The following is a 24,860-nucleotide window of genomic DNA, read 5'->3' as shown; positions in this document are numbered from 1 at the left end:
AGTCCAAAATAGAACAAGCAGGATGCAGAAAAATGCCTTTACAAAATCACAACAACATTTAATCTTAATGTATGTGACAGAATGGAACCACAACTCCAAAACTTGGGACAACCAAGTTATCTTCTTAGATGACTAAATCTGAAGTCTTATGCCTTGCCTGTTTGAAATGGGTAAACTGTACAGATTCAAGGTGCAGTTTGCACAAATGGACTAGCTCTACAATAAAGTTTGCATCAGCGTAGTTATGCCAGTTGCTAAAAAACAAAACAAAAAAATTGAAGACAAGACTTTAGCTTCCTCTCCACAAGTGGTCAGGAAATGTTTGCAACTTAGTCATGGACCTCAAAGCCTATTTATTGTAGGAATGGCCCAAGTCACGTGAGGGACCATTTCAGCCTACCTGATATTACCGTCCTAACCAGCTACATTCCACGGATATGATGGAGCTATCATTCTCAATGGTGAGTGTTCTCAAAATAAAGACAGAGTTTTGACATAGACTGGCCCACAAATCTGCAACTCACTTCTGCAGGAAATCAGGATGAACACTCAACCTACTCCTCACACAATAACACCACCCAAAAAAAAAAGTCGTTTCTCCTGATAGGACACAGTGGTGAGAATAATGATAAGAATAATTGAAGGCTCTAGTCTATGTCGGTTTGAAGATGACCTTCCAAATGTGAAGTAAAAGTATAAGCCTACACAGGGCTGTCTGTCTGAATCTGCAGACAACTCTAGCACCTCAAGCTTCTCAGAGTCCCAAGCTACAGCAGAGTGAAAACTGACCACATTGAAAAGCAGCAGGTTCACTTCATTCTGTTTTCATTTGTGTAAGTTTTGCACAGCTGCCATAGAAACCACTGGAACTATTCACTAGGGCTGAAAACTTAAAATGGGAGGCTAGGGGAGATTCTCTTATACATTGGAGAAGTCAGGAGACTTAGAAGAAGGGGAGAAAATGCTGATTCACCTTCCTAGCAGCCAGAGGTGTTTTGAAGTAGACACTTCAAATTTATTAGCGGGTGGCTAGCCAGAGCCTACAAAAGATGGGAACCCCAAAGCAGTCAGCAGACTCCAGGGACAGCACCTTGGCAGGAATCCCAGTGGTTGAGTGTGAGGAAGAAAGAGGCTTGACTTTTCAACTCTGTGTTGCTCCTAGACAGTACCACCATCATTTTAGTTTAATTCTTTGGCTATTAGGAGTCAAGTACATATTTAAGCCCTTAATATGGTAGGGGAGTGTACAGGCTGAAGGAGTGAAAGCAAGAGTTGGGCAGAATAAACTAGAATGAAGAAGTAAGGAATGGAAAGAGGTTGTGGGGGACAGAAAAGAGCATGCAGGGGAGGAGGCAGCAGGCAAAGAGGGAAGAAGAGTTCACAGGATTAGGTCTGGGGTTGGCTTTTGGACACATGGGTGGGTCCATTTCTCCAGCTTTGAGCACAGCAACAGTTGTCCGCACTAGGCCTGGGCCCCAACCACTAGGGTGACCAGATAGCAAGTGTGAAAAATCGGGACAGGGGGTGGGGGGTAATAGGAGCCTATATAAGAAAAAGACCCCAAAATCGGGACTGTCCCTATAAAATCGGGACATCTGGTCACCCTACCAACCACTCAGCCCTTGGGTCAGGGTTCAGGTAAGGGCCAGCATGGAGAAAGAAAATTAGCAGTACTCTATCAAATTCTACCTACTTAAGACAACAAATGGAGATGCCATTCCCACTAGATTGGGCAGATGTTTAGAATATGAGCATGCATGCTTTGCTGGGCTTCTTGGACTTGGCTTGACTTCACCTCAGGGGAGTTCAGGTACCCTGCTAGGCTCCTGAAGCTCTGATGCCCCTTGGTGGGTCTCTCCTAGGCACCTTCTCAACTGGAAAACAAAAAAGGGCGTAACAGCTCCCAAGTACTGTCAACTGTTGGCACCAAAAGGAGTCGGCATTCGGAGTCCATAGCGCAGATCTCCACGTAACTGTGATCTTGCCTCACACGCTGTGAGCAGCAGCGACCTCGCTAACCAAGTCGGCCTTTAAATGACCAGTACAGGCCAGATGAGCCGACAAGCCGCGGAGATGCAGGGGACAGGTCAGCCCCTCGGGCGACCACCGCTGCAGCGGTAACGGCCGTTCCCCTTTCGGGGGCTCTCTTCGGCTCCTCTCTGTAAAGCTGGGGTTGGGGGGCACCCGCTCCAGCAGCGGGGGGAACCGAGCACCCCCCCGGCCCCGCTCCGGCAGCGGGGGGAACCGAGCACCCCCCCCCAGGCCCCGCTCCGGCAGCGGGGGGAACCGAGCACCCCCCCCCAGGCCCCGCTCCGGCAGCGGGGGGAACCGAGCACCCCCCCCCCCAGGCCCCGCTCCGGCAGCGGGGGGAACCGAGCACCCCCCCCCCCCAGGCCCCGCTCCGGCAGCGGGGGGAACCGAGCACCCCCCCCCCCAGGCCCCGCTCCGGCAGCGGGGGGAACCGAGCACCCCCCCCCCCCCAGGCCCCGCTCCGGCAGCGGGGGGAACCGAGCACCCCCCCCCCCCAGGCCCCGCTCCGGCAGCGGGGGGAACCGAGCACCCCCCCCCCCAGGCCCCGCTCCGGCAGCGGGGGGAACCGAGCACCCCCCCCCCCAGGCCCCGCTCCGGCAGCGGGGGGAACCGAGCACCCCCCCCCAGGCCCCGCTCCGGCAGCGGGGGAAACCGAGCACCCCCCCCCCAGGCCCCGCTCCGGCAGCGGGGGAAACCGAGCACCCCCCCCCCCCAGGCCCCGCTCCGGCAGCGGGGGAAACCGAGCACCCCCCCCCCCCCCAGGCCCCGCTCCGGCAGCGGGGGAAACCGAGCACACACACCCCCCCCAGGCCCCGCTCCGGCAGCGGGGGAAACCGAGCACACACACCCCCCCCCAGGCCCCGCTCCGGCAGCGGGGGGAACCGAGCACACCCCCTAGGCCCTGCAGCGGGGGGAACCGCACAAGGGACATTTGGGACTGTTCTCCTGTTTCCAGCCCTTCACCTGGGCGCGACGAGAGGCCCGGCCCCAGTGGGGAGAGTCGTGGCTCTCCTGCTCCCAGCAGAGCGCTCGGCCCCGCCCTTCCCAGGCCTAAGCCCCTGCAGCCCGGCCCGCTGCAGCCTCAGCTTTAGGACCCGGCGCGTACAGGCAGCCGAAACCAGAGCGGCTCTAGCACCCCAGGGCAAGAGAAGCCGCTGACAGAGGAAACACACCCCCTCCCCTCCGGACGGGCCAGAGTCCCGCCCTCTCCTTGCCCTCGCTCCCACCCCAAAATGGCGGAGCAGGCATTTCCGGTTCCGGGTAGTGCAGGAAGGCTGGGATCGGGGAAGATGGCGGCGGCAACAAGAGCGTCCGGGTGGGGCCGGCGTTGGCCGGTATGGGGCCGGGTGCTGGGCCTGGCTTTGCTGCTGGGTTTAGGGGCACGGCCCGGCGCCGCCACCACTCACTGGGTGGTCACCGAGGATGGCAAGATACAGCAGCAGGTAAGGGGTCCTATAAAGACCGTCACCCTGGAGATGCCTCACCCCAGGACGAACACCCCCATAGTGTGGGGGTAGCCAGTTCTCAACGAGACTGTGGAAACCGCCTCCCTGCTGTCGCCATGGAGATCTCTTAGGGTATCCCCATTGGGTCTGTCCCACGACACCCCTCTCCAAGCCATCGTGCCATTTCCCTCCCTCCGTTCCCTTGGAGACATCGCCATGGTGACAAGTCCGTCCCACCCACCATCCCACCCCGCTTGTCTTCCCCAGCGTGACCGTTGTTGCTATGACTTTCCCCGCCGGTTACCATAGCTCTTTCGCCCCCCTCACAGAGCCGGTTCCCAGGGAATCTCTCTGCTGCTGCCGGTCAGGGTGGGCCTAGTTAGGTCTGATCCCTGCAAGGTGCCCAGGGCAGGAACCCCTGTTAGATGCACCTCTCTCCTCCCTCCCCTCCATTTGGCAACTGATGGAACTTTGTCTCTGCCATTTCCCTGTCTGGTACCAGAGTGTCCCAGAGAAGATGCTGAAAGGGTCAGGACGAGCAGATGTGTAGGTTTCATTTTGTAGATGGAGGCATGTTGATGTCACATGGTAATTTCTCCAGAGGAAACTCCCTGACGGTTGTTGCATAGGGTATGGGTACTTCTTCCTACTCCTTGAGCCTAGTATAGGGTAATACTTGTTCTGGGTGGTGATACCTAGGCTGAACTCAGTGTGTTGGTACAAAGCCAGGCTGATCTGAGAGCTCATCTCACTGACTAGCTCATAGTCATAACTGCTCAGCTAGTTCTTCACGTGTGGTGCCTGTTGGCTGAATGTCTGTTTTAAGTAGCACCAGAGTTTCTAGGAATTGATTAGAGACTCTGTAATATTCACCAATGAAGTACTGACAACCCAGCAGGCCCTCAATGGCTATTGAGGTTATTAATCAGTAGAGCTAAGTACTTGGGGAAGTTGAATGTAAATTCAGACTAAAGCTATGTTTTGAACATTCAGGTTCAGTGCCTGGGTGTAACTCACTAAATTTATAGATGGTGACACAAAAGAAAAAGAAATCTGAGTTCTGAGTCACAACACCGGAAGTAGCTTAGTTCTCCTATGCAATAAGTGCTCAGTACCCCCGTGGTGAAGCTTCAAACAATCCTTTTGGTATTAGCAGATCTCACTGTCCTTTATCTGGAAGACATGGAAAGTGACTGCTGTGCCTGTTGCTTTTGTAGCTGAATCTCTTTGCTTTAGTGATGGTTAAAATCTGAAGTATGGATGAGTTTGGGATTTTCTCTCCTGATCCTCTTCCCCATTCCTATGGGCTGGTTTAGGATGAGACAGAAGCGATATTTGCACTGAAATGCAGCTAGCTGTTATCTCCACTGTACAATATTTGTATATTCTTGGTCACAGCTTTTCATTTTGATACTAAGGTTTGTTTCCCAGTTCAATCAATTACTGAAGCAAAGTAGTTCCCATTGATTTTGCTCTTTTCTTACTGATTTGTTCCCTCTGTATTGTAAAGAGAAACAATCAAAATCTACTTTACACTAAATAGACTTTTAGCCTAAACTTCAGTTCAAAAGCCAGTTCAGCATTCTGAAAGGAAAAGGAGGAGAGGAAACCCTAGAATGGAGAAAGTCAGAGCATATTCTCCCTTTCTCTAATTGATGAATCAGAGAAAATAGGGAAAGGTGTGTTAGAGACTTAGACATCCTGTCTTCCCTCTCTAAGAAGGAGCTACTTGGGGGGAGGAGGGGGGGCTAGTGAAATGGGCTGTTAAATTGTATGTAGTGTGGCTATATGAAGTGTGGTGAGATGGCTTATTCTTCAGTAGTTTATTATCAGGGGGTAGCCGTGTTAGTCTGTATCTACAAAAACAACAAGGAGTCTGGTGGCACCTTAGACTAACAGATTTATTTGGGCATAAGCTTTCGTGGGTAAAAACCTCACTTCTTCGGATACATAGAGTGAAAGTCTTTCACTCTATGCATCCGAAGAAGTGGGGTTTTTACCCACGAAAGCTTATGCCCAAATAAATCTGTTAGTCTTTAAGGTGCCACCAGACTCCTTGTTGTTTCAGTAGTTTGTAACTATGATTGTTCTTCATAAGGTGGTGCAATTGTTCAGTGCATCTTTCCGAATGAGATCTAAATTCTCTGGATGATGGTAGGAAGAATGGATGGGAAGTTCCAGTTTTGAGAAAGTAATGGCTTCTGTCTAGGCGTTTTTTTCTCTTCCAGGAAGACCTTCAGATTGCTAAACATCCCAGCGTTCTTAGTCAGAAGGTAATATTATCCTAGAAAAACCCAGGAAGAGAAATCCCTATTAAGCAGTGTTTTTCTCAGTGTTCTAGTTGGGGATGCCTGGCTGTTCCTATTAAACTGAAATCTACGTTGTTGTCAGTTTGAATTTCTACAGTGCAATTGCTAATATTACTGAAGAAGCTTATGGTTATCAACTTTTCCAAATATAAAATAGCATGCCTAGTTCCTCTTCAGTTTAGGTACTACAAATTTCAAGGAGCATCACTTTTTATTTATGGTGTATCAACTGCCCCAGGGATTCATTCCAAGTAATAAGCACTTCTTTTGTTCTCTCGTCAAGCAAACCTTGGACGTTTGCTGCAATAGCATAAAGCTCTACTAGTGAATGTGAAAATACCCCATCTGTTTTTACAGTCTCAGCACTGTTGGAGCAAGCCCCCTTTGCATCTGCATCTTATTTAACATCCTTTCTAGGTCTCTGCCTCATCATCTCCCACCTCCTTTCCAATCCTGGCTGAAAATATTCTACTTCAGCAGGTTCCTTATTAATTTTTCCTTCCCTCTGGTGGTATTTCTATTAAAGCACCTTGAGATATAGTTTGTATAAAAAAGGCTCCAAAGTTCTATTTCCTGAAGGTTGCTTTCATTTATTTATTTATTTATTTATTTGTTTATATATATATATATATATATATATATATATATATATATATATATATATATATTAGTATCTAGGTGCCATTAAGTTTGTATCCTAGCAAATACAAATGCTGTACAACACCAGAGATGACTGAGGTTGTAGTCTTATCTGTTTCTGATAACTAAGGCTTATGCAGCAAAAACTGTAGTAACCTTCAGCAAAGAACATTTTGTAAGTTAACATATATCCAGCATATCCTGTTGAAGGAATTCTCTACCAAGGAGAGGGTACTTATAATCTTGAGGGTTTCAGTTCATTAATGGCATGATTTTGTTTGGACTTCAGGTCATTTTGTTTCATTGCAGAAAGCAACAATCTCTAACTTGTCTTGTGCTGGCATTGGCAAGGTAAATCATTTATTAAAAACTACAGACTTAGAGGACACAGGGATGACCCAGCAGCTAGTGTATGCTTTTCTGACCTCAGCTGGATGAACATGTGATCATTGTTCACTGTGAACGTTGTCACCAAGGAACTGTCTGGCATATTGTAAATGCATTTCTAATGTGGAGCTGGAGATCTTGTATCTTTCCCATTGGAATGGTTTATTATGCAGAGTAACCTTATTACCTTGATTTGTTTCCCATCTCTGAACTTGTTCCTTTGTCTTAACCCCAAAGGAGATGATTATAGAAATCTCATTCTAATTTACATCAAAATCCTAACTTAATAGCTGGTGTGTGGTCATTGAGTTTCCATTCTCACCCCAGCAGGTCTGCATTGAATTTTAATTTTTCATTAATTTGGGTTTTCGTAAGTTAAAAACAGAACAACTGAACTTATTTCCCTTGCCAAGTGGATTGAAAGATAGTCTAGTTTTATTGCTGCATCAGTAAATGCCCTTTCTTCAAATACCAAAATATGATCATGTAACAGCTTAGCGCTGTAACACTGGTCTACAATTTTTGAGAAGTCATCTGCTTCAGAGATAAAATGTGCTATTTATTATGTATTTTGATGTGCTGAATTCAAATATGACAAAACAACTGATTGGCTACTGTTTCTAAGATATTTAAGTTTTTACATTTGATGTCTATGTATATTGTGTAGATAGTAGAGTTTTAATCATAAATTGTAAACCTAGGTCTTTTCATGTGTTTATGGTTGCTTTACATGATAATATTTCACCTGTCCTGTTTATGTAACACTTTAAAAATCAGCAAAAGGGTTATATAAGTAAAATTTATTATGAAACAAAAGGCAAAAAACTATTCTGTACATAGTTTAGTCCTATTCAGTGTCTACTCGGCGCTTCTTGGCTTGTCTCTTGTATTCATTAAATGGAGCATCTCTTGTCACTGTCCAGCAATAGTCTGCAAGCATTGATGGGCTCCATTTGCCCTGATAGCGTTTCTCCATTGTTGCAATGTCCTGGTGAAATCGCTCGCCGTGCTCGTCGCTCACTGCTCCGCAGTTCGGTGGAAAAAAATCTAGATGAGTGTGCAAAAAATGTATCTTTAGTGACATGTTGCAACCAAGGCTTTTGTATGCCTTGAGGAGGTTTTCCACCAACAACCTGTAGTTGTCTGCCTTGTTGTTTCCGAGAAAATTTATTGCCACTAACTGGAAGGCTTTCCATGCCGTCTTTTCCTTGCCACGCAGTGCATGGTCAAATGCATCATCTCGAAGAAGTTCACAAATCTGAGGACCAACAAAGACACCTTCCTTTATCTTAGCTTCACTTAACCTTGGAAATTTTCCACGGAGGTACTTGAAAGCTGCTTGTGTTTTGTCAATGGCCCTGACAAAGTTCTTCATCAGACCCAGCTTGATGTGTAAGGGTGGTAACAAAATCTTCCTTGATTCAACAAGTGGTGGATGCTGAACACTTTTCCTCCCAGGCTCCAATGACTGTCGGAGTGGCCAATCTTTCTTGATGTAGTGGGAATCTCTTGCACGACTATCCCATTCGCAGAGGAAACAGCAGTACTTTTTGTATCCAGTCTGCAGACCAAGCAAGAGAGCAACAACCTTCAAATCGCCACAAAGCTGCCACTGATGTTGGTCATAGTTTATGCACCTCAAAAGTTGTTTCATGTTGTCATAGGTTTCCTTCATATGGACTGCATGACCAACTGGAATTGATGGCAAAACATTGCCATTATGCAGTAAAACAGCTTTAAGACTCGTCTTCGATGAATCAATGAACAGTCTCCACTCATCTGGACCGTGAACGATGTTGAGGGCTGCCATCACACCATCAATGTTGTTTCAGGCTACAAGATCACCTTCCATGAAGAAGAATGGGACAAGATCCTTTTGACGGTCACGGAACATGGAAACCCTAACATCACCTGCCAGGAGATTCCACTGCTGTAGTCTGGAGCCCAACAGCTCTGCCTTACTCTTGGTTAGTTCCAAATCCCTGACAAGGTCATTCAGTTCACCTTGTGTTATGAGGTGTGCTTCAGAGGAGGAGGATGGGAGAAAATGTGGGTCCTGTGACATTGATGGTTCAGGACCAGAAGTTTCATCCTCTTCCTCTTCCTCGTCTGACTCAAGTGAGAATGATTCTGGTGCATCAGGAACCAGCAGTCCTTCTCCGTGGGGTACTGGGCATATAGCTGATGGAATGTTTGGATAATGCACAGTCCACTTTTTCTTCTTTGACACACCTTTCCCAACTGGAGGCGCCATGCAGAAGTAACAATTGCTGGTATGATCTGTTGGCTCTCTCCAAATTATTGGCACTGCAAAAGGCATAGATTTCCTTTTCCTGTTCAACCACTGGCGAAGATTTGTTGCACAAGTGTTGCAGCATATGTGTGGGGCCCACCTCTTGTCCTGAGTTCCAATTTTGCAGCCAAAATAAAGATGATAGGCTTTCTTAACCATAGTGGTTATACTGCGCTTTTGTGATGCAAAAGTCACTTCACCACAAACATAGCAGAAGTTATCTGCACTGTTCACACAAGTACGAGGCATCTCTGCTCACTTTGGCTAAACAGAAATGTGTCCCTTTGCAAAATCAAACACTGACAAATAAGAGAGCACGACACTGTATGATTTCTAGAGCTGATATAGGGCAATTTGTTCAGCAGAGTGATGTAAGCTTTGTTATGATTGCATCATCCATGACTTCTAGGAATAACATTATGCAATTCATATCATGTGTGACGCAACGCCAGCTTCAGATTGCGTCATTCATTGTTTTGCCTAAAAAGCAAGTACTGTCCAAAACCAGTCATAGATTTATTCAAAGATCCAGTCAAAGATGTATTTTAGTCATTTCTGGTTTAAATTGAGATCCCTTCCATTTATAACTCACTTATCCTCCGCCATTCCCAAGTCAAGGGTCGTATATACTGAACCCAATAGCATATCTTGAAAACTAGAGCCAATCAACAATTTTAATCATCATTTTCATTCTCAGTGACCCAGAATTAGTAAAGTTTGACTACATTTATTTCAGAAGCATTTTGGCTGTAGAGCAGTGTAATCAATGAACCACAACAGACAGTCCTCCACTGCCTATGGCAACAAGATATCAGAGGGACTATTTACCACTTCAGTGGTGGAAGCACATGAGTGGTGCCAGATGCTACATGAGAGCATACTCCTTTGGTACCAGTAGATAATACACTTAATAAATTGAGTGTAAACCTAAATTCCTACCAGTGCATCTTTTTCTTTTTGTTTTAATTTTCCAAAACGTTACTGGTTTTTAGTTAGGTCCACAATTCTTTCAGGTGAGTCTGTCTTGTTACCAGAGCAATTGGTCATTCAATCAATTGTATAATTATTGTTACTATTCAATACAATAATATTTAATTGAGCAGGACAGGTGGCTACACATTTTCAATAGGGCTGTCCTCTGCAGCTATTTTCTTTCTTTCTCTTAAACGTTGGCAGTAGGAGCCCTTAGGCAGTGCAGCTTTGTGTGTAGTGCTTAAGTGAGGCCACATGTAGTAGGCACTTGTCTGATTTTCACATTCTAGGGTATCCTGCAGTATTCTGTTGAATGATCTAATTACTTTCTCCAAATCACTAGTTCTCGGGTTCATTTGCTACTGCTTCACAATTTTTCACGGTTATTCTAGCCTCCCAGGTCCTACTTTAATTATGAGCCTGTGTTCTGGGCGTTGGTGCCCCCATAGCTTCCCGTCTTCTGTTCACGGAGGACTCTAACCTGCCATGGAGACTCCCTGTTTACAGTCATGAGGCTCAGGTTTGGAGCAGACTCAATTTTATTGCCAGTTTGAGTAATGCCAAAGTAAATGGGAAGTGGCGAACACTGATTGGTGACTAAGGTCTTAACCTGGTGGTAATAGCACTTAATTGACTTAGGTGGTTGTCAGGGTTAGTATTTACAAAGAAAGTATAGTTACAATTTTATGGAAGGGAGAACTGAACTTGAGGTTTTGATTTATTCAGAGCTATAGAGGTAGCCCAGGTGGAGATTAAGTATCTGAAGTGCAGGTGCGTGAGGGTATGTCTATATTGCAGTCATGTGGCATGATTGTAGCTTGAGCCAACGCACATGAGGTAACTTTAATCTAGCTAGCTCAGGTCCCAGAGCAGTGAAGCCACAGCAGCTTTTGTGTCAACACAGACTAGCCCCATGAGTAATTACCCAGGATTCTGGGCAGGCTTATAGAGCATAAGCTGAAATGTGGGCTGCTGCAGCTTCACTGCTCTGGGACTCAAGCAAGCTAGATTAAAGCCAGCTCAGATATGTCTACTCATGTTGCAGTCGTACCCTATGATTGCAATGTAGACGAACCCAACTATGTGTAGGCAAGGCTTAAGTGATGGTGATGGGAAGATAATATGAAGCCTCTGGGTCTTATTAGGTTAGTCACTAATCTTAAATAAGCAACAGTGACAAGTAACACCATCCCTGACCTTCACTTTGCACAGTGATCCACACATTTCTCTGCAAATTGGACTACAGGTTACTCACTGCATCAGGAGCTGAAAGTGGAGACAATATAGAAACACAAGTCTTTTTGCAAGATGTTGCGTTCTGTACCCTTATAAGTAGGGCCCTACCAAATTCACGGCCATGAAAAACGCATCATGGACCGTGAAATCTGGCCGCCTCCCGTGAAATCTGGTCTTTTGTGTGCTTTTACCTTATACTGTGCAGATTTCATGGGGGAGACCAGCATTTCTCAAATTGGGGGTCGTGAACTAAAAGGGAGTTGCAGGGGGGTTGCAATGTTGCCACCCTTACTTCTGCGCTGCCTTCAGAGTGGGGCGGCCAGAGAGCGGCGGCTGTTGGCTGGGTGCACAGCTCTGAAGACAGTTGCGCTGCTGCTGGCGGAGCGAAGTAAGGGTGGCAAAACCATACCATGCCACTCTTCTTCGCTGCTGCCTTTAGAGCGGGGCAGCCAGAGAGCGACAGCTGCTGACTGAGGGCTCAGCTCTGCAGGCAGCTGTGCCAAAGTGGGGGTGGCAATACCCTACCATGCCATCCTTACTTTTGCGCTGCTGCTGGTGGTGGCTCTGCCTTCAGAGCTGGGGTCCTGGCCAACAGCCACCACTCTCCAGCTGCCCAGCTCTGAAGGCAGTGCCGCCACCAGCAACAGTGCAGAGGTAGGATAGCAATACTACAACCCCCCTACAATAACCTTGCTATTGTTTGAACATTGCTTGTCCCATGTAGGCAGGGCCTAAATGATCTCTTCAGTCATGCAGCTCTAGACTTTCAACACTCAGTTTTGCAGATACCTTTGTGTGAATTATTTTGGTTTACAAGCAAAGGCATAGGCTTAAACACACAGCACTTGGAGTGTGAATGGTATGTGATTGTGGGAACGAGACCTACATGGATAAAATGGATCTCTTTCTCAGAATATTGCTAGCACCGCACATGCTGCTTTGGGTAAGGAAATGTATTAGTTAATGGGAAAGAAGAGAACCATTATCAAGGGGAAGATATGCTTCAGAAACTGTGTGTTGGGACAACCACCGCAGCAAACAAGAGGCCACTGCTCTTTACTGCCAAGCATCTCATAGAAACCATTTCATATGCTATGGGATTGTTACAAGATCCTTGGAACTTACCCCCATAAGACAAATAGAGGCCTGCCCATAGACTGATTACTAGAGAGGATCAGTGTGCATGCTTGCTGGGAGACACAAAGCTGATGGGTGAGAGGATGACCTAGACAGCCCTATCGTAGAATCCATTGCTTTAGCTCTATTACAGTTTATCATGAATTAGGTATATGGCTTTTAATGTGGGCAATAGACTCAGCATTCCTATAGGTTAGTAGATCAGCTAGAAAGGGCAGGGCTAAGCTGTAGAAGACCTTAGAAGTGTAAATGATCAACTTGTGTTTACACTGGAAAAAGGATTGTGGGTGTGGTGTGAGAGTAGAGAAAACGATGAAAGGAGAGGGTCATGAGCCAGGAAGACTATTTTGGTAGCTTTTTGAATGATTTGAGGAGCAAGATTGCAGCTGTTTAAATGCAAAATGTCATGGAAGATAGATTTGGAAAAGACTTCCCATCGCCTTCCCTTCCTCCCCCCAAATATAGGATATAGTCTCCAAAGATCAGTTGGTAGTATGATTTTCTAACTTGTAATCATGTCTTCATAAATTTTGGGGTGTGGAATGCCATAAAACATTTGGTTGGTAATTGTTCAGTTAAGAATGCTGCTTTGTTTAATGTGATATGGCACACTTCTTCTGTGGATCTCAATGCTCTTTGCAAAGGATGGGGAAGTCCTGGTATATCTCCATTTTGCAATTAGGTAAACTGTAGTAGAGAGAGGTTAATATGCCATATTCAAAGAACTTTTATATAGGCTGCAAAAGAGGAACACTTTGAGTATGTTGGATCCAGAGTTTCATCACAAACCTATACTACTTAGAGATCATCTGCATTCAGATTCTTCAGTAGACATCAGTCCTTCGTAGCAATTGTATTATAACATGGAGACCCCTTAGTTTGTCAGATCATGCTAGGGTAAATGCCATCTCTGAGTCCTCTGAAACTGGAAGCTTTGAACATATGAAACACTTGAATATGGAACCTAAGGTATGAAATTTAAGAGGAGAAAGTCAAAGTCTTACTCAGGAAAAAAATGTTCCATTTCATGGTTTGCTAAATTCAGGCTCTACAGCATTCTTTAAAAAAGGTCAAAAAACGTATTTGATCATATTCCTCATTATTTATACTGATGTAGCGTATTTGTAATGATTGTTCTCAGAAAACCAAACTCTACCTCTGTATGTAAACTACAGACTCTGATACTTAAGGTGAAAATGCTGGAGAGTGGGAAATGTGCCATTACCAAACTTGATGTAGTTTCCTGGCAGGTGGAGATGGCTGAGTAAACTCAAGGATGTTACTGCTTGGTTATATTTATTGGAGGGGGGGAGGGGTATTCAAGTTCTTCTGAGCAACAATCTCTTTTCATTTTAAAGGAATAATATAGTAAAATATTACAAGGCTTGGATACTATGCTGGGCACTAGAATAAACTTTAAAATAGATTGCAACCAGTATGGCACTCATTCATTTGCTCACATTCAAATGTCTGCAAATGACGTAAAGGTCTTAAGGACAGCCACCTCATTCACTATGTAATACTGGCTTGTGTGCTGAATGAGGAGGGCTCTGTGGGGGAGAATCAATATGTGATCAAATAACTAAAGATTGTCACAATTGAACTTGATTTTGTAACCCTAACAATATTCTTAACGTTTCTTGGTATGGAATTTTCTAGGCCTTTTCTATTCTATAATGGACCCTCTGTGGCACTCCCCCCCCCCCCCCCCCAATGGATAATCATCAAGGTTTAAACCTGGAACCTTCAAATCCACAGTGCAGACTTTATTCATTTGTGCTAAAGGAGCAGCTGCTAGCTGGCATTGGTAATAGGTGTGATGGGTTGTCACCCCGGGATGCAGTTTGGGAGCCATGGGAACTGTTGTACCCCTCTAATGACCCAGCTGGGCTGGCCCTGCTCACAGTGCTTTGTGGGACATTTACAGCCAGCCTCACCAGGCCCTGTTATCATCCAGCACAACAGCAGGTGGCGCCACTCACCCAAACTGAGCTACCTGAGTGCAAACAGCAGATAGCAGAAAATTTCCCAGCTCCCCAGGTATGCACCCCACTGCTGGAGGATAAACCCAGAATTATACCATCTTGCACTGCACAGGGATCTGTACCATGTAAGCTCATAAATAGTTCAGTCTCCCCTCCATGCAGTAGTGTAGCTAGCGGGGTTCAGGGGAAGCGGCCGCTTCCCCTGACCACATTCCCCAAAAGTGGCGCCGGCGGAACGGGGCCGCGGGCTGGCTCCCGGCGCTCCGGGCGAGCGGCGGAACGGGGCCGCAGGCTGGCTCCCGGCGCTCCGGGTGGCCGGCGGAACGGGGCCGCGGGCTGGCCTGCTGGCTCCCGCCTCCTGGTGCTCCGCAGCCGCAGGCTGGCTCCCGGCGGCTGGCGGAACGGGGCCGCGGGCTGGTTCCCGGCGCTCCGGGCGGCCAGCCCTGAGAGCGTGGCCGGGGGTCTCGGTGCCCCGGACAGCGCTCCGCATGGGGAAGCAGGGTGGCCCTGCGCATGCGCCGCTCTGTCTTTCGGCGGCATTTTGGCGCATGCGCAGGGCCGCCGAAATGCCACCGAAGGACCGGCGCCTTTTTTCTCCGCCGCTCCTCTTCTGCTGCAACCCTGGCTACGCCACTGCCTCCATGTGGGGAAGATATGCAACAAGCCTGTGTTAACCATGCTGAGATTTTTCCTCAACACACTTCACCTAAAGGCACATTCGTTTAGATAAAGCAAAAAAACAAGTTTACTAACGACAAAAGATAGACTTTAAGTGATTATAAGTGATAGCAAAGCGATCAAAGCAGATTACCTAACAAATAAACAAAACTGCAAACAGCCTAAGATACTGGATAGATTGGATGTGAATAAGCAATTTCTCACCCAGGGTGATGATTTAAGGCTCCATGTTTGTCACGGAAGTCATGGATTCTGTGACTTTCCATGACTTCTGAGCAGCCCTGTGTGGCTGGCCCAGGAGCTGCGTGAGCACTCGGGCAGTCCCCGGGTCAGTCGCACTGGCTGCTGCCAGAGCAGCCTTGGGGTCCCCCCACCCCCTATCAGCAGGAGTTTGGGTGGGGGGGGGGGGTTAAGGCTTGGGGTTGGGGCCAGTGCTTACCTGGGGGGCCTCCTCTCCCTTAGCTCCCCATGTTGCCTCTGCCGGCAGCCAGGCACCGCCCCCGCAGCTCCCAATTGGCCGCGGTTCCCAGCCAATGGGAGCTGCGGAACCGGGGCTTGGGATGGAGCAGAGGCAGCACATGGAGCTCTAGGGAGCTGGGGCCCCGCTTCCCAGGAGCTGGGTAAGGAGCCTGCCCCAGCCCCACCAACTTCCTCCCCTCCCCAGCACCCACGGCGCTTCCCCTCCCCAGCACCTGTGGTGCTTCTCTGGGATGCATCCCCTCCCCCAGCACCTGTGGCGCCCCCGAGTCTCCTGTCCCCCCCCTCCAGTTTTAGTCAGGGTTGTTTTTAGTAAAAGTCATGGACAGGTCACTGGCCCGTGAATTTTTGTTTACTGCCCATGACCTGTCCATGACTTTTACTAAAAATATCCGTGACTAAAACGTAGCCCTAGTGATGATACAAACAGTCCATCAGGTTTCTATACATAGGCTAGAAATCCTTTTAGCCTGGGACCAGCACTTCCCCCAATTCAGACTTTGTTTCTCAGATGTTCCCAGGAGTTCTCTTGAGTGGGGAGTGAGGCCCCTAGATGATGTCTCTCACACACAAACCCTTTTATACAGCTTTAACATATGGCGGGAACCATTCGTTCCAAAAACAGTTCCCAGCCCAGTTTGTGGAAAAACACAGGTACCCAAAATGGAGTTCAGTATCATGTGGTCTGGTCACATGCCCTTGCTGAGTCATAGCAGCCATTACTTACAGGCCAGCTGAAACATTTACGGGAAGGCTAAACTCTTCCATAGCCCATTGTCTTTGCCATCAACACTGTCTAGCCTCTTCATTGTTGTATCTGAAAGGCTAGCTTGTGTAAGCACATTTGAAATACAGATACATAGTCAATATTCATAACTTTAGATACAAAAATGATACATGCACACAAATGATTTACTGAATATCACTATCTTAACTTTTCCAATGACACCTGACATGACCTATCTTATACAAAATGCATCATAATTATGCCATAATCATATCACTATGACTAATATGGGGTGTAGTGTCACAGTAGGCCAATATCCTCTGTGGACCTTTGTATAGAAAAGGATGTATTGATAATCCCATGCATGTGTAAGTAATTACAGATTGGTTGGCCCACTGTGGTGTGTGAAGTAGAGCTAGGGGAGGACACAAGGAGCTCCCCATGCTGTGGCTAGCTCCAATTCCAGTTCTTATACTTCCTGAGTGCAAAGTCTGAGAGGGTCTGGATCCAGGAGCAGTGTGAGACACTTGTCCAAAGGACCTGAGGGGTACTATGGCACTGCCACTTCCACACCAGGTGGCAGAGCTAAACTGGCATCAGGAAAGGATCACACCATTCCAACTCTGGTATGCAGTTCCACAGCTAGCTGAATGCCTCCTACTGCACTTCACTGTCATGGACTGTGACTTGACTTACCCACAGTGTAGCCCTACATATTGAGCTACCAGTCCCTGCATATGAACTATTGAGACAGAGGCAGGATGTTTTTGGTTGAAAACCTTAACTTCTGGAGTGTGCTTTGCTCTTGATCTGACACTTCCTGGTGCAGTGTTATGCTCATTTATTTCCAGTCTTCTGAGTAAGTAAATTCTTGAAAAGGGTTGAAAGTAGATGGGTACGTTAAGGTGATAGCTTACATTACTTTTGTGTTGTATACTTAGAGGGATTTTATGATGGAAATGTTTTAAAACTGATCACTGCAATCTCTATTTAAGGTCCTTGGTACTACAGTAATGGACGTTTTAGAAATTCATATAAAATAAGGGGTTTAATCATCCATTTGCCATTATCATTAGTGGAAGCTGTACACCTAAAGATATTTGAACAGGGTTGAAAATAAATCCTTAACTGAATTGTAAACTCAGAGCCCCTTCAGACTGTCAATGTCTCAAGATAAAAACTTCTGAAATTAGTTCAACAGCTCCATAAAACTGGTTTGAGCCTTTGTTAAATGATATTAATTTTTATTTTTAAAACTCTATTTGTCAAAGCTGTAACATTCTCCAGATTAAAACAATTACATTTTAAACTGTCTTGCAGGTGGATTCGCCAATGAACTTAAAGCATCCTCATGATTTGGTGATACTAATGAGACAAGAAACAACAGTGAACTACCTCAAAGAGCTGGAGGTAATGCAGTGTTGTGAGGATTAATACGTTACTGTTTGTAAAGTGCTTTGGTGAAAAAGGCTGTGCAAATGCCAACTAGGGATAGAGGTGTGAGCAGGGAACGTAATTCACGTGTCTGAGTGTGCAGTGCTGTTTCAGTGGAAGAATAAGGAATTCTTCCCTGCCTTTATAGGCTTTTTTCTGCTGGAAGGCTGATAAATCTGGTGATATTGTCCTGGGCTGCATTGCTAAATATATTGTTAATATTCATAACATTATCCATAAAACCTACATTAGCTTTTTAAAAAATATTCCTGCTAAATTATTTGATTCTGCTGCCTGGTGTAATGAATTCCACAGGCTGCTATAGAGAAGCATTGCTTGGAGTTCTAAATTGGCTTAGCTGCAGACTGTCAGCTTGCCTCTGTGAGTCTTCCGTGACTCGGCCCTCTGGCCAGGTCACATAATTCAAAACACCTTCCATGGCATAATGAACTCAAAAATAGAAACTGTTCCATGCCCTTCTGGGCCAATTTATAAGCAAAATAAATTCTGACCCTTTCTGGGTTAAATTCCGTCTCTGGAATTGAATCAACCGGGTTTCATCTGCCACTGATTGAGTCCAGGCCTGGCCTTGTTCCTCTGGCTGCATCCTAGGGAGTGTCCCTCCTTACTCCTCTGGCTCCACCTGGGAACTGACTTGCTGGCTGCAGGCAGCTCCTTTTATTTTGGCCTGCTGGCCATTGATTGGCTGTTGCTAGTCCCACACCCTTCTGACTGCTGGAGGATCAGATCTCACTGGTTTTGAAAATGGCTGCTCTTTTCCTCTCAACTAACTGTTTCCTGGGGCAGGGTGCAGCAGAGCAGTGGGCCCTCCTGTATGGAATTGCAAAGGCGTGGTACACCCTGTCACAAGGAGTCTACACTTCATATTGTAGTGTTTCCTCTTTCTGTTTGTAAATTTATCTACAGTGAATTTTGAGTGGTATTTGGTCATTCTTTAGGGACAATGAGAGAAATAAAGGAGGATCTGGTCAGTTTATACTTTTTTTTCCCCTGTAAGCGTGTGTGTGTGTGTGTGTGTGTGTGTGTGTGTGTGTATAGATATATATAGATATATAATAGATATATATATATATCTTGGCTAAATCAAAATATCTGTAAAAGACACTCTGAAATCAGGGAAAATGTCTCTGATTTCTGAAGGGAGACCTGTTTAGGTGGTGGTGCTGTTGGTGGTTTGGATGGGCTGCTTTGGTAAGAAAGAAACTTGGCTTGGGCAAGTGTCCTGTCAGTAGGGATATAGAAACATGCATATATTAAGGAAATAAACTCTTTTTCTCTTATTCCTATAGAAACAGTTAGTTGCTCAAAAGATTCATATAGAGGAGAATGAAGACAGAGACACAGGGCTGGAACAAAGGCATAATAAAGAGGATCCAGACTGCATTAAAGCAAAGGTGCCCTTGGGGGACCTGGATCTGTATGATGGCACATACATCACCTTAGAGAGCAAAGATATCAGGTAATGAGATGAAACTCTTGTACTTTAATAAGGTTTTACAAAATGAAAATTAATACCTGAGCGTGAGATCAAAAAAAGTTCATATAGAGAATTTTTAAGAAATTGTCAGATGATAGTTCCCTTGGATGGCAACTGTTTTTATTGTGTGTTACCGTTGGAGGGGATTTCACTGTATGTGGAGGAGTACTGCTTTCCTCCCCAAACTAATGCACTTCAGTCCTGACCTGTAGTGTTGCATTTTGGGGCTTTCGTCTATGATGATCTATAAAGACAGTAATGTTCCTAACCAGGATTTCTCCTGAGCAGTGACTGTCAGTCATGTGAATCGAGCTACACGGTGGTGGTTTTTTTGAAGTGGATAAACTTCCTCTAGTGTGGAGCAGACTGAAACCACCTGGTTCATTTTTAACTCAAGACAGATTTGAAGTTGCATCTCCAGAAGTAGAAAGCTAATGAATCAAATGCTACTTAACCGCAATGCTTAGAAGATCAAAGGAATATGAATAGTCCGTGTGAAGCTCAACTTTTTTGGTTGAGGTGATCTTCAGGGCTGATCTTCCTGTCTTGCCATGTGTGTACTTGAGGGGTGGAGAAGGGTTACTTTATTTAAAACTTCCTCTCCCTAGATCTGAGATGACTAGCCCCATTTCCAGATTCTACAGGTTTCTCTTCAATGTTCATAATATTTGTATATCACAATCTAAAAGACTTCTCTGGTCAGAATGTATTGCTATCTGCCTTGTAGAGGGAAGAATAATTACAACAGAAACACACTGGTTGGACAGATGTTCCTCAACATGTATTACCAAAATCTCCCAACTAGTATCTTTCTAACTATCAATCTGTCTCTTCTAAGGCAGCTAACAATTCACTGATTTTGGGCTTTGCTCTGAAAGTGAAGTACTGTTATCCCTTGTACTGACTCATAAATCTGAGAGAGTGCTTCAGGGGTGCTAACTAGCTTAAAAAAATTAGCATCTGTGTTTGAAGTAGTGGTCAGTTTAGCACAAAATGTTGGCACTTTTGACTAACTCTATTTCACTAAAGCCTCTCGTGAACTTTATGTATTAAAGCACTTGTAAGCACTGAGTTTGATATGTTGCTTTCTGGTTTTAGCCCTGAAGACTATATAGACACACAGTCTCCTGTACCTCCCGATCTAGAACAACCAGACTGTACAAAAATTCTAGATCTTCCATACAGCATTCATGCTTTTCAGCACTTACGGGTAAGTAGGCAATTGCAAGGTGTTTCTCCTCCTGTTGCCTGATGGTTTGAAGAGGTTTGCTGTTATAGCTTTTGGGAAACCTTCCAAATCTAAATGCAGCCTGTACCAGCAAAAGAGTGCTTGTGCTGGTATAGAAAATTTGTATAAAAATCAGACCTCTAAGCAACATTACCATAGTGGAAAAAGTTTCTAGTGTAGACCTGGCCTTAGTGTCTATTTCTTGATGATTATTTTTTTAAAAGAAGTGGTTTTAATAAAAGGTTTCTGTTACTTCCGAGAGAGAGGATATTCTTGCATTTGAAGTAGGAACCAGGGTTTCTCAGTTCTATGCCTGTGTGGGTCCTGAATTATTTTCAATAATTTTCAAAAGCAATCACTCACTCCTTTTGTGCATTAACTTTTGCAGTGCCTCCCCTGACACTCTTTAAGTCTGATGTTCTAGAGATACTCAGCACCCACAGCTGAAATTAATGGGAGCTGCCAGTATTCAGTACCACAGAAAATAAAATCCTAGTTATCTCAAATTGGGGTGGGGGGGGGGACCCCAAAGAATCCAGGATGAGAGGCTGCTTTTGGATGTGTTTGCATTAATATCATTCTGATGTTTTCCCATCTGTAAAAGAGTGAGTATAATGCTTGTGTCTCAAGGATGAAGCTTAAGAAACTTGACAAACTTTGAGATACTTGGGTGGAAGATGCTACAGGAGCATAAAGTATTATTTTGTAAATTTTCCTGAAATCTTCTGTATTGTACTCTTGTAGCCTCAATAATAAATGTCTACTGAAAGTTGTATGTTCTCTTCCCTCAATCTAGGGTGTTCAAGAGAGAATTAATCTTTCCGCACCCTTATTACCTAAAGAAGATCCTATCTCCATTTACTTATCCCGACGTTTAGGAAGAAGTATAGAAGACATAGGTCATCATATTTATGAAGGTCTAATGAAGGTATGACAGTAGGGACCCCCATAGTTGTGGCATGCACAATAACATCCTCAAGAAGCTCTTGTGTTGCTGAATATACAAGGTATTTGTGGAATACAACACTATAGGTACTGTCTGTCCACATACTATTCATTATGTGCAAGTGCCAAGAAATGTTGAGATCCCTGGTACATGGGGCAGCACTTCAGTGTTTTCCCCTGGAAAGTCAACACATCACGGGATGCCATGTCTTTCACTGCAGTGAGGATCAGCAGCCAGAGAAGTAAATGGACATGATTTAAAGTTCAGCTTTAGTAACTGGTGAGATGTAGCTCATCAAACCACAGAAAATAAACAGCCACCACTTAACAGCCTGAACATTTGAAATAGAACCCAAATAATTAAAGAGCAAAGGCATCAAAAAGAAAACAATGGAACTGAATGGCCATTTTTGCAAAGATTTTTCTGCACTATACTGCTGTGCACACTCCTTATTCAGCTTAAAATAAAAATGTTGGTGCTTAAATGGTCACTTCAGGCACCCTTGTGAAAGTTAATGTTGGGGTTCATATATCCTTGATGTATTTATATGCTGATTCATTCTCCCTTTAATGCTCCCAGCTCCTATTAAAGGGCATTGTTGCAGAAGGAGAGGCATAACTGAAGGCATGTTCAGAGTTTAATTTTGCCTCCCATACCAATTGGAAAGTCTAGTCAGCCTGTTGGTTTATACCATGACTCTTGGATTGTTACAGTTGTTACAGTCATGTGTTTTCTTACAGAACTCTTCTTCCTGGGTGCTGTATAATATGGCCTCATTTTATTGGCGAATAAAGAATGAGCCATATCAGGTAGTTGAGTGTGCCATGCGGGCTCTCCACTTCTCCTCAAGGTGAGAGCAGCTGTTACAGGTTCCTTTTCCAGTCTGCTTTCTGTTTATCCTAAACAGTACACCATTTTTTTAGTTACTGAAAATTGTATCCGAAGAAATAGATGATAGAGTCTACTGAATAGAGACTGCCAGAGTTCCATTATTAGGCAGCTATATTTTTAAATAGTTCTTAAGAGCGAGAAATAGCCAGGAGGTAAAGACTGAAAATTTTATTAAATTTACATTAGAATTGTGCAGTCTTTCACTTCAGTAATCCACAAACCTGACAGTACCAAAAGAATGACAATCTTGCTGCTTTTTAGTAGAAATTTATTGACCAAATTCTGTAGAGAAGGTATGAAATATGCTGCAGAACAGTTGGTACAATGAGATGTGAACATAACCAGCACTAAGCTACTTGTGTCGAGGCACATCTTGTAATGGAGTCTTGTCAGATTGGGAACACAGGAACAACGGTGGCTGTTGCAATTTTAGGGCTCCAGTAGTGTCCCTGGAGATTCTCTAGTCTGGTGGGAAGGGTTATTCTCTGGCTACTAAATCTGTGATCGTCCCCCTAGATGAATGCGTAGCGTTCTGCTGTATCAGGAAAGTACACAGTGATCAGGAAAGTGCCACCAACAATATTAATATCCATTTAAAGCCACTCTTCAAACATCAATTTTCAAAATCCAGTGGCTTTCCAGGAAAACACCATTTAGAAAAGGTTAACCTGGGACAGCAGTACAAGAGAGGGTAGACACTACCTATAAGGTGCATTAATTAAAACTGAAAACTGATGACTCGGAGAAGTTGCAATGTATGGTGTTTGTAATTAAGCTCAGTGCTCTTATCGCTTCTTATCCTACATGGTTGGCACTGAAGAAATCTCTGCTGTGCCATTGGGAAGGTTGTGTAGCTGAATAGTGGTGGCTTTCTTTAGAGGTTATAAACCCACTTTTGATTTCATTCTCAAAACCACAACTTGAGGTTGACTGTAGGTGGCTGAAGCACGGCTTTGAACTGCTATCTTAGTATATTCTAGTAAACAGTACATTCTAGTTTTCTGAAACTTGCAAGATGGCACTTCAGCAAATTCTATAAATACCTTAATGAGGCAAATCCTGCTTGCTCACTCTGGCTTATGATGTGACTTTTGGAATGATAAAGGAGAAAGAGGATGGTCTTGTAGTTAAGACACTGGTCTGGGATGTAAAAGGTCTAGGTTCAGTTTCTGGCTCTGCCATGAAATCATGATCTTGATGCAAGACATTTAATGCCTTCCTTGTCAGTTACTCATCAGCACAATGTGGATAATACCTCACAGGGATGTTATAATGATAAATCCATAAATATTTTAGGATATGCACAGATACTATTGTGAAGAGATTCAGTAATGTAACTAGTTTTATTTTAAATGTGTGTTGCTCTATGGTTCTGGTTTGATTCTGGGCTGCTAAATGAAGCTTGAGTAGTTGAGTATAGATCATATACACCCTGTATGAGAAGTAAAGGTTACATGTACATTTTATTTTAAAGTACACAAATGGAGTATAAAAAAGAAAAACAGTACAACGTTTTCATAAACATAATGCCGTCCATCCAAATGACACCTTGTCTGGAACAATACAATATTAAAAGTTAGTTTCCCTGTCTGTGAAAAAACTACTCATTACTCAGTCAATCTAGAAGCCTGTTTGGGTGAACATACTTTTAGAATATATTTTGGGTAGATCAGTGGTTCTCAAACGGGGCACACATACCCTGGGGGTTTGCAGAGGTCTTCCAGGGAGTACATCAACTCATCTACATATTTGCCTACTTTTCCAAAAGGCTACATAAAATGCACTAGGGAAGTCATTACAAACTAAAGTTTCATACAGATAATGACTTTTATATACTTCTCCATATACTATACACTGAAATGTAAGTACAATATTTATATTCCAATTGATTTATTTTATAATTATATGGTAAAAATGAGGAAGTAAGCAATTTTTCAGTAATAGTGTGATGTGACACTTTTTTGTATTTTTATTTCTGATTTTGTAAGCAAGTAGTTTGTAAGTGAGGTGAAACTTGCGGGTAGGCAAGACAAATCAGACTCCTGAAAGGGGTATGGTAGTCTGGAAAGGTTGAGAGCCACTGGGCTAGATCATGCAATTAAGGCATGAAGTCAGCATTGCATACTTGCAACATTTACTAGCTGCTGTTAGTTTTGGAAAGTCCTTGTAATATGTGCCTGGAGAGCACATGAGAAACATGCATAAAGAAACTCATTATCAGACATCTTTTTTTTTATATATCTATATTTTTTTTCCTTCTTTCTCTAGGCACAGTAAAGATATTGCACTGGTAAACCTGGCAAATGTTCTACACAGGGCTCATTTCTCAGCAGATGCAGCCATCGTGGTCCATGCAGCTCTGGATTACAGCGACTTCTTTACCAGCTATTACACTTTGGGAAATATATACGCAGTAAATAACGATTTTTATTTTCCAAGAACTGTAGAATATCAGATACTGTAATTTAATCGCTTTGGCTGTAGTTGCAGCACTTTTAAAATACAGCACAATAATTAAACGATCCTGCAATAAATTTCACACATTGT

The 24,860-nt window shown here is 44.4% G+C and overlaps 1 protein-coding gene across 2 annotated transcripts in view; it reads left to right on the top strand.

Annotated features, from left to right (window-relative positions):
* Positions 1-3,320: 3,320 nt before the first annotated feature.
* Positions 3,321-24,860, top strand: part of TTC17 (tetratricopeptide repeat domain 17) — an 88,104-nt gene continuing 66,564 nt past the window's right edge. For both annotated transcript variants that reach the window (XM_065403195.1, XM_065403196.1), the window contains exons 1-7: positions 3,321-3,473; positions 17,637-17,726; positions 19,061-19,230; positions 20,347-20,458; positions 21,273-21,404; positions 22,163-22,272; positions 24,582-24,726. In XM_065403195.1, coding sequence (XP_065259267.1) covers positions 3,321-3,473; positions 17,637-17,726; positions 19,061-19,230; positions 20,347-20,458; positions 21,273-21,404; positions 22,163-22,272; positions 24,582-24,726 — 912 coding nt within the window. The remainder of the gene's footprint in view (positions 3,474-17,636; positions 17,727-19,060; positions 19,231-20,346; positions 20,459-21,272; positions 21,405-22,162; positions 22,273-24,581; positions 24,727-24,860) is intronic.

The sequence above is a fragment of the Emys orbicularis genome, chromosome 4, assembly GCF_028017835.1.
Source record: "Emys orbicularis isolate rEmyOrb1 chromosome 4, rEmyOrb1.hap1, whole genome shotgun sequence".
NCBI lineage: Eukaryota > Metazoa > Chordata > Testudines > Emydidae > Emys > Emys orbicularis.
The sequence above is the reverse complement of the archived record's forward strand: the minus strand, read 5'-3'. Positions and strand labels throughout refer to the sequence as shown.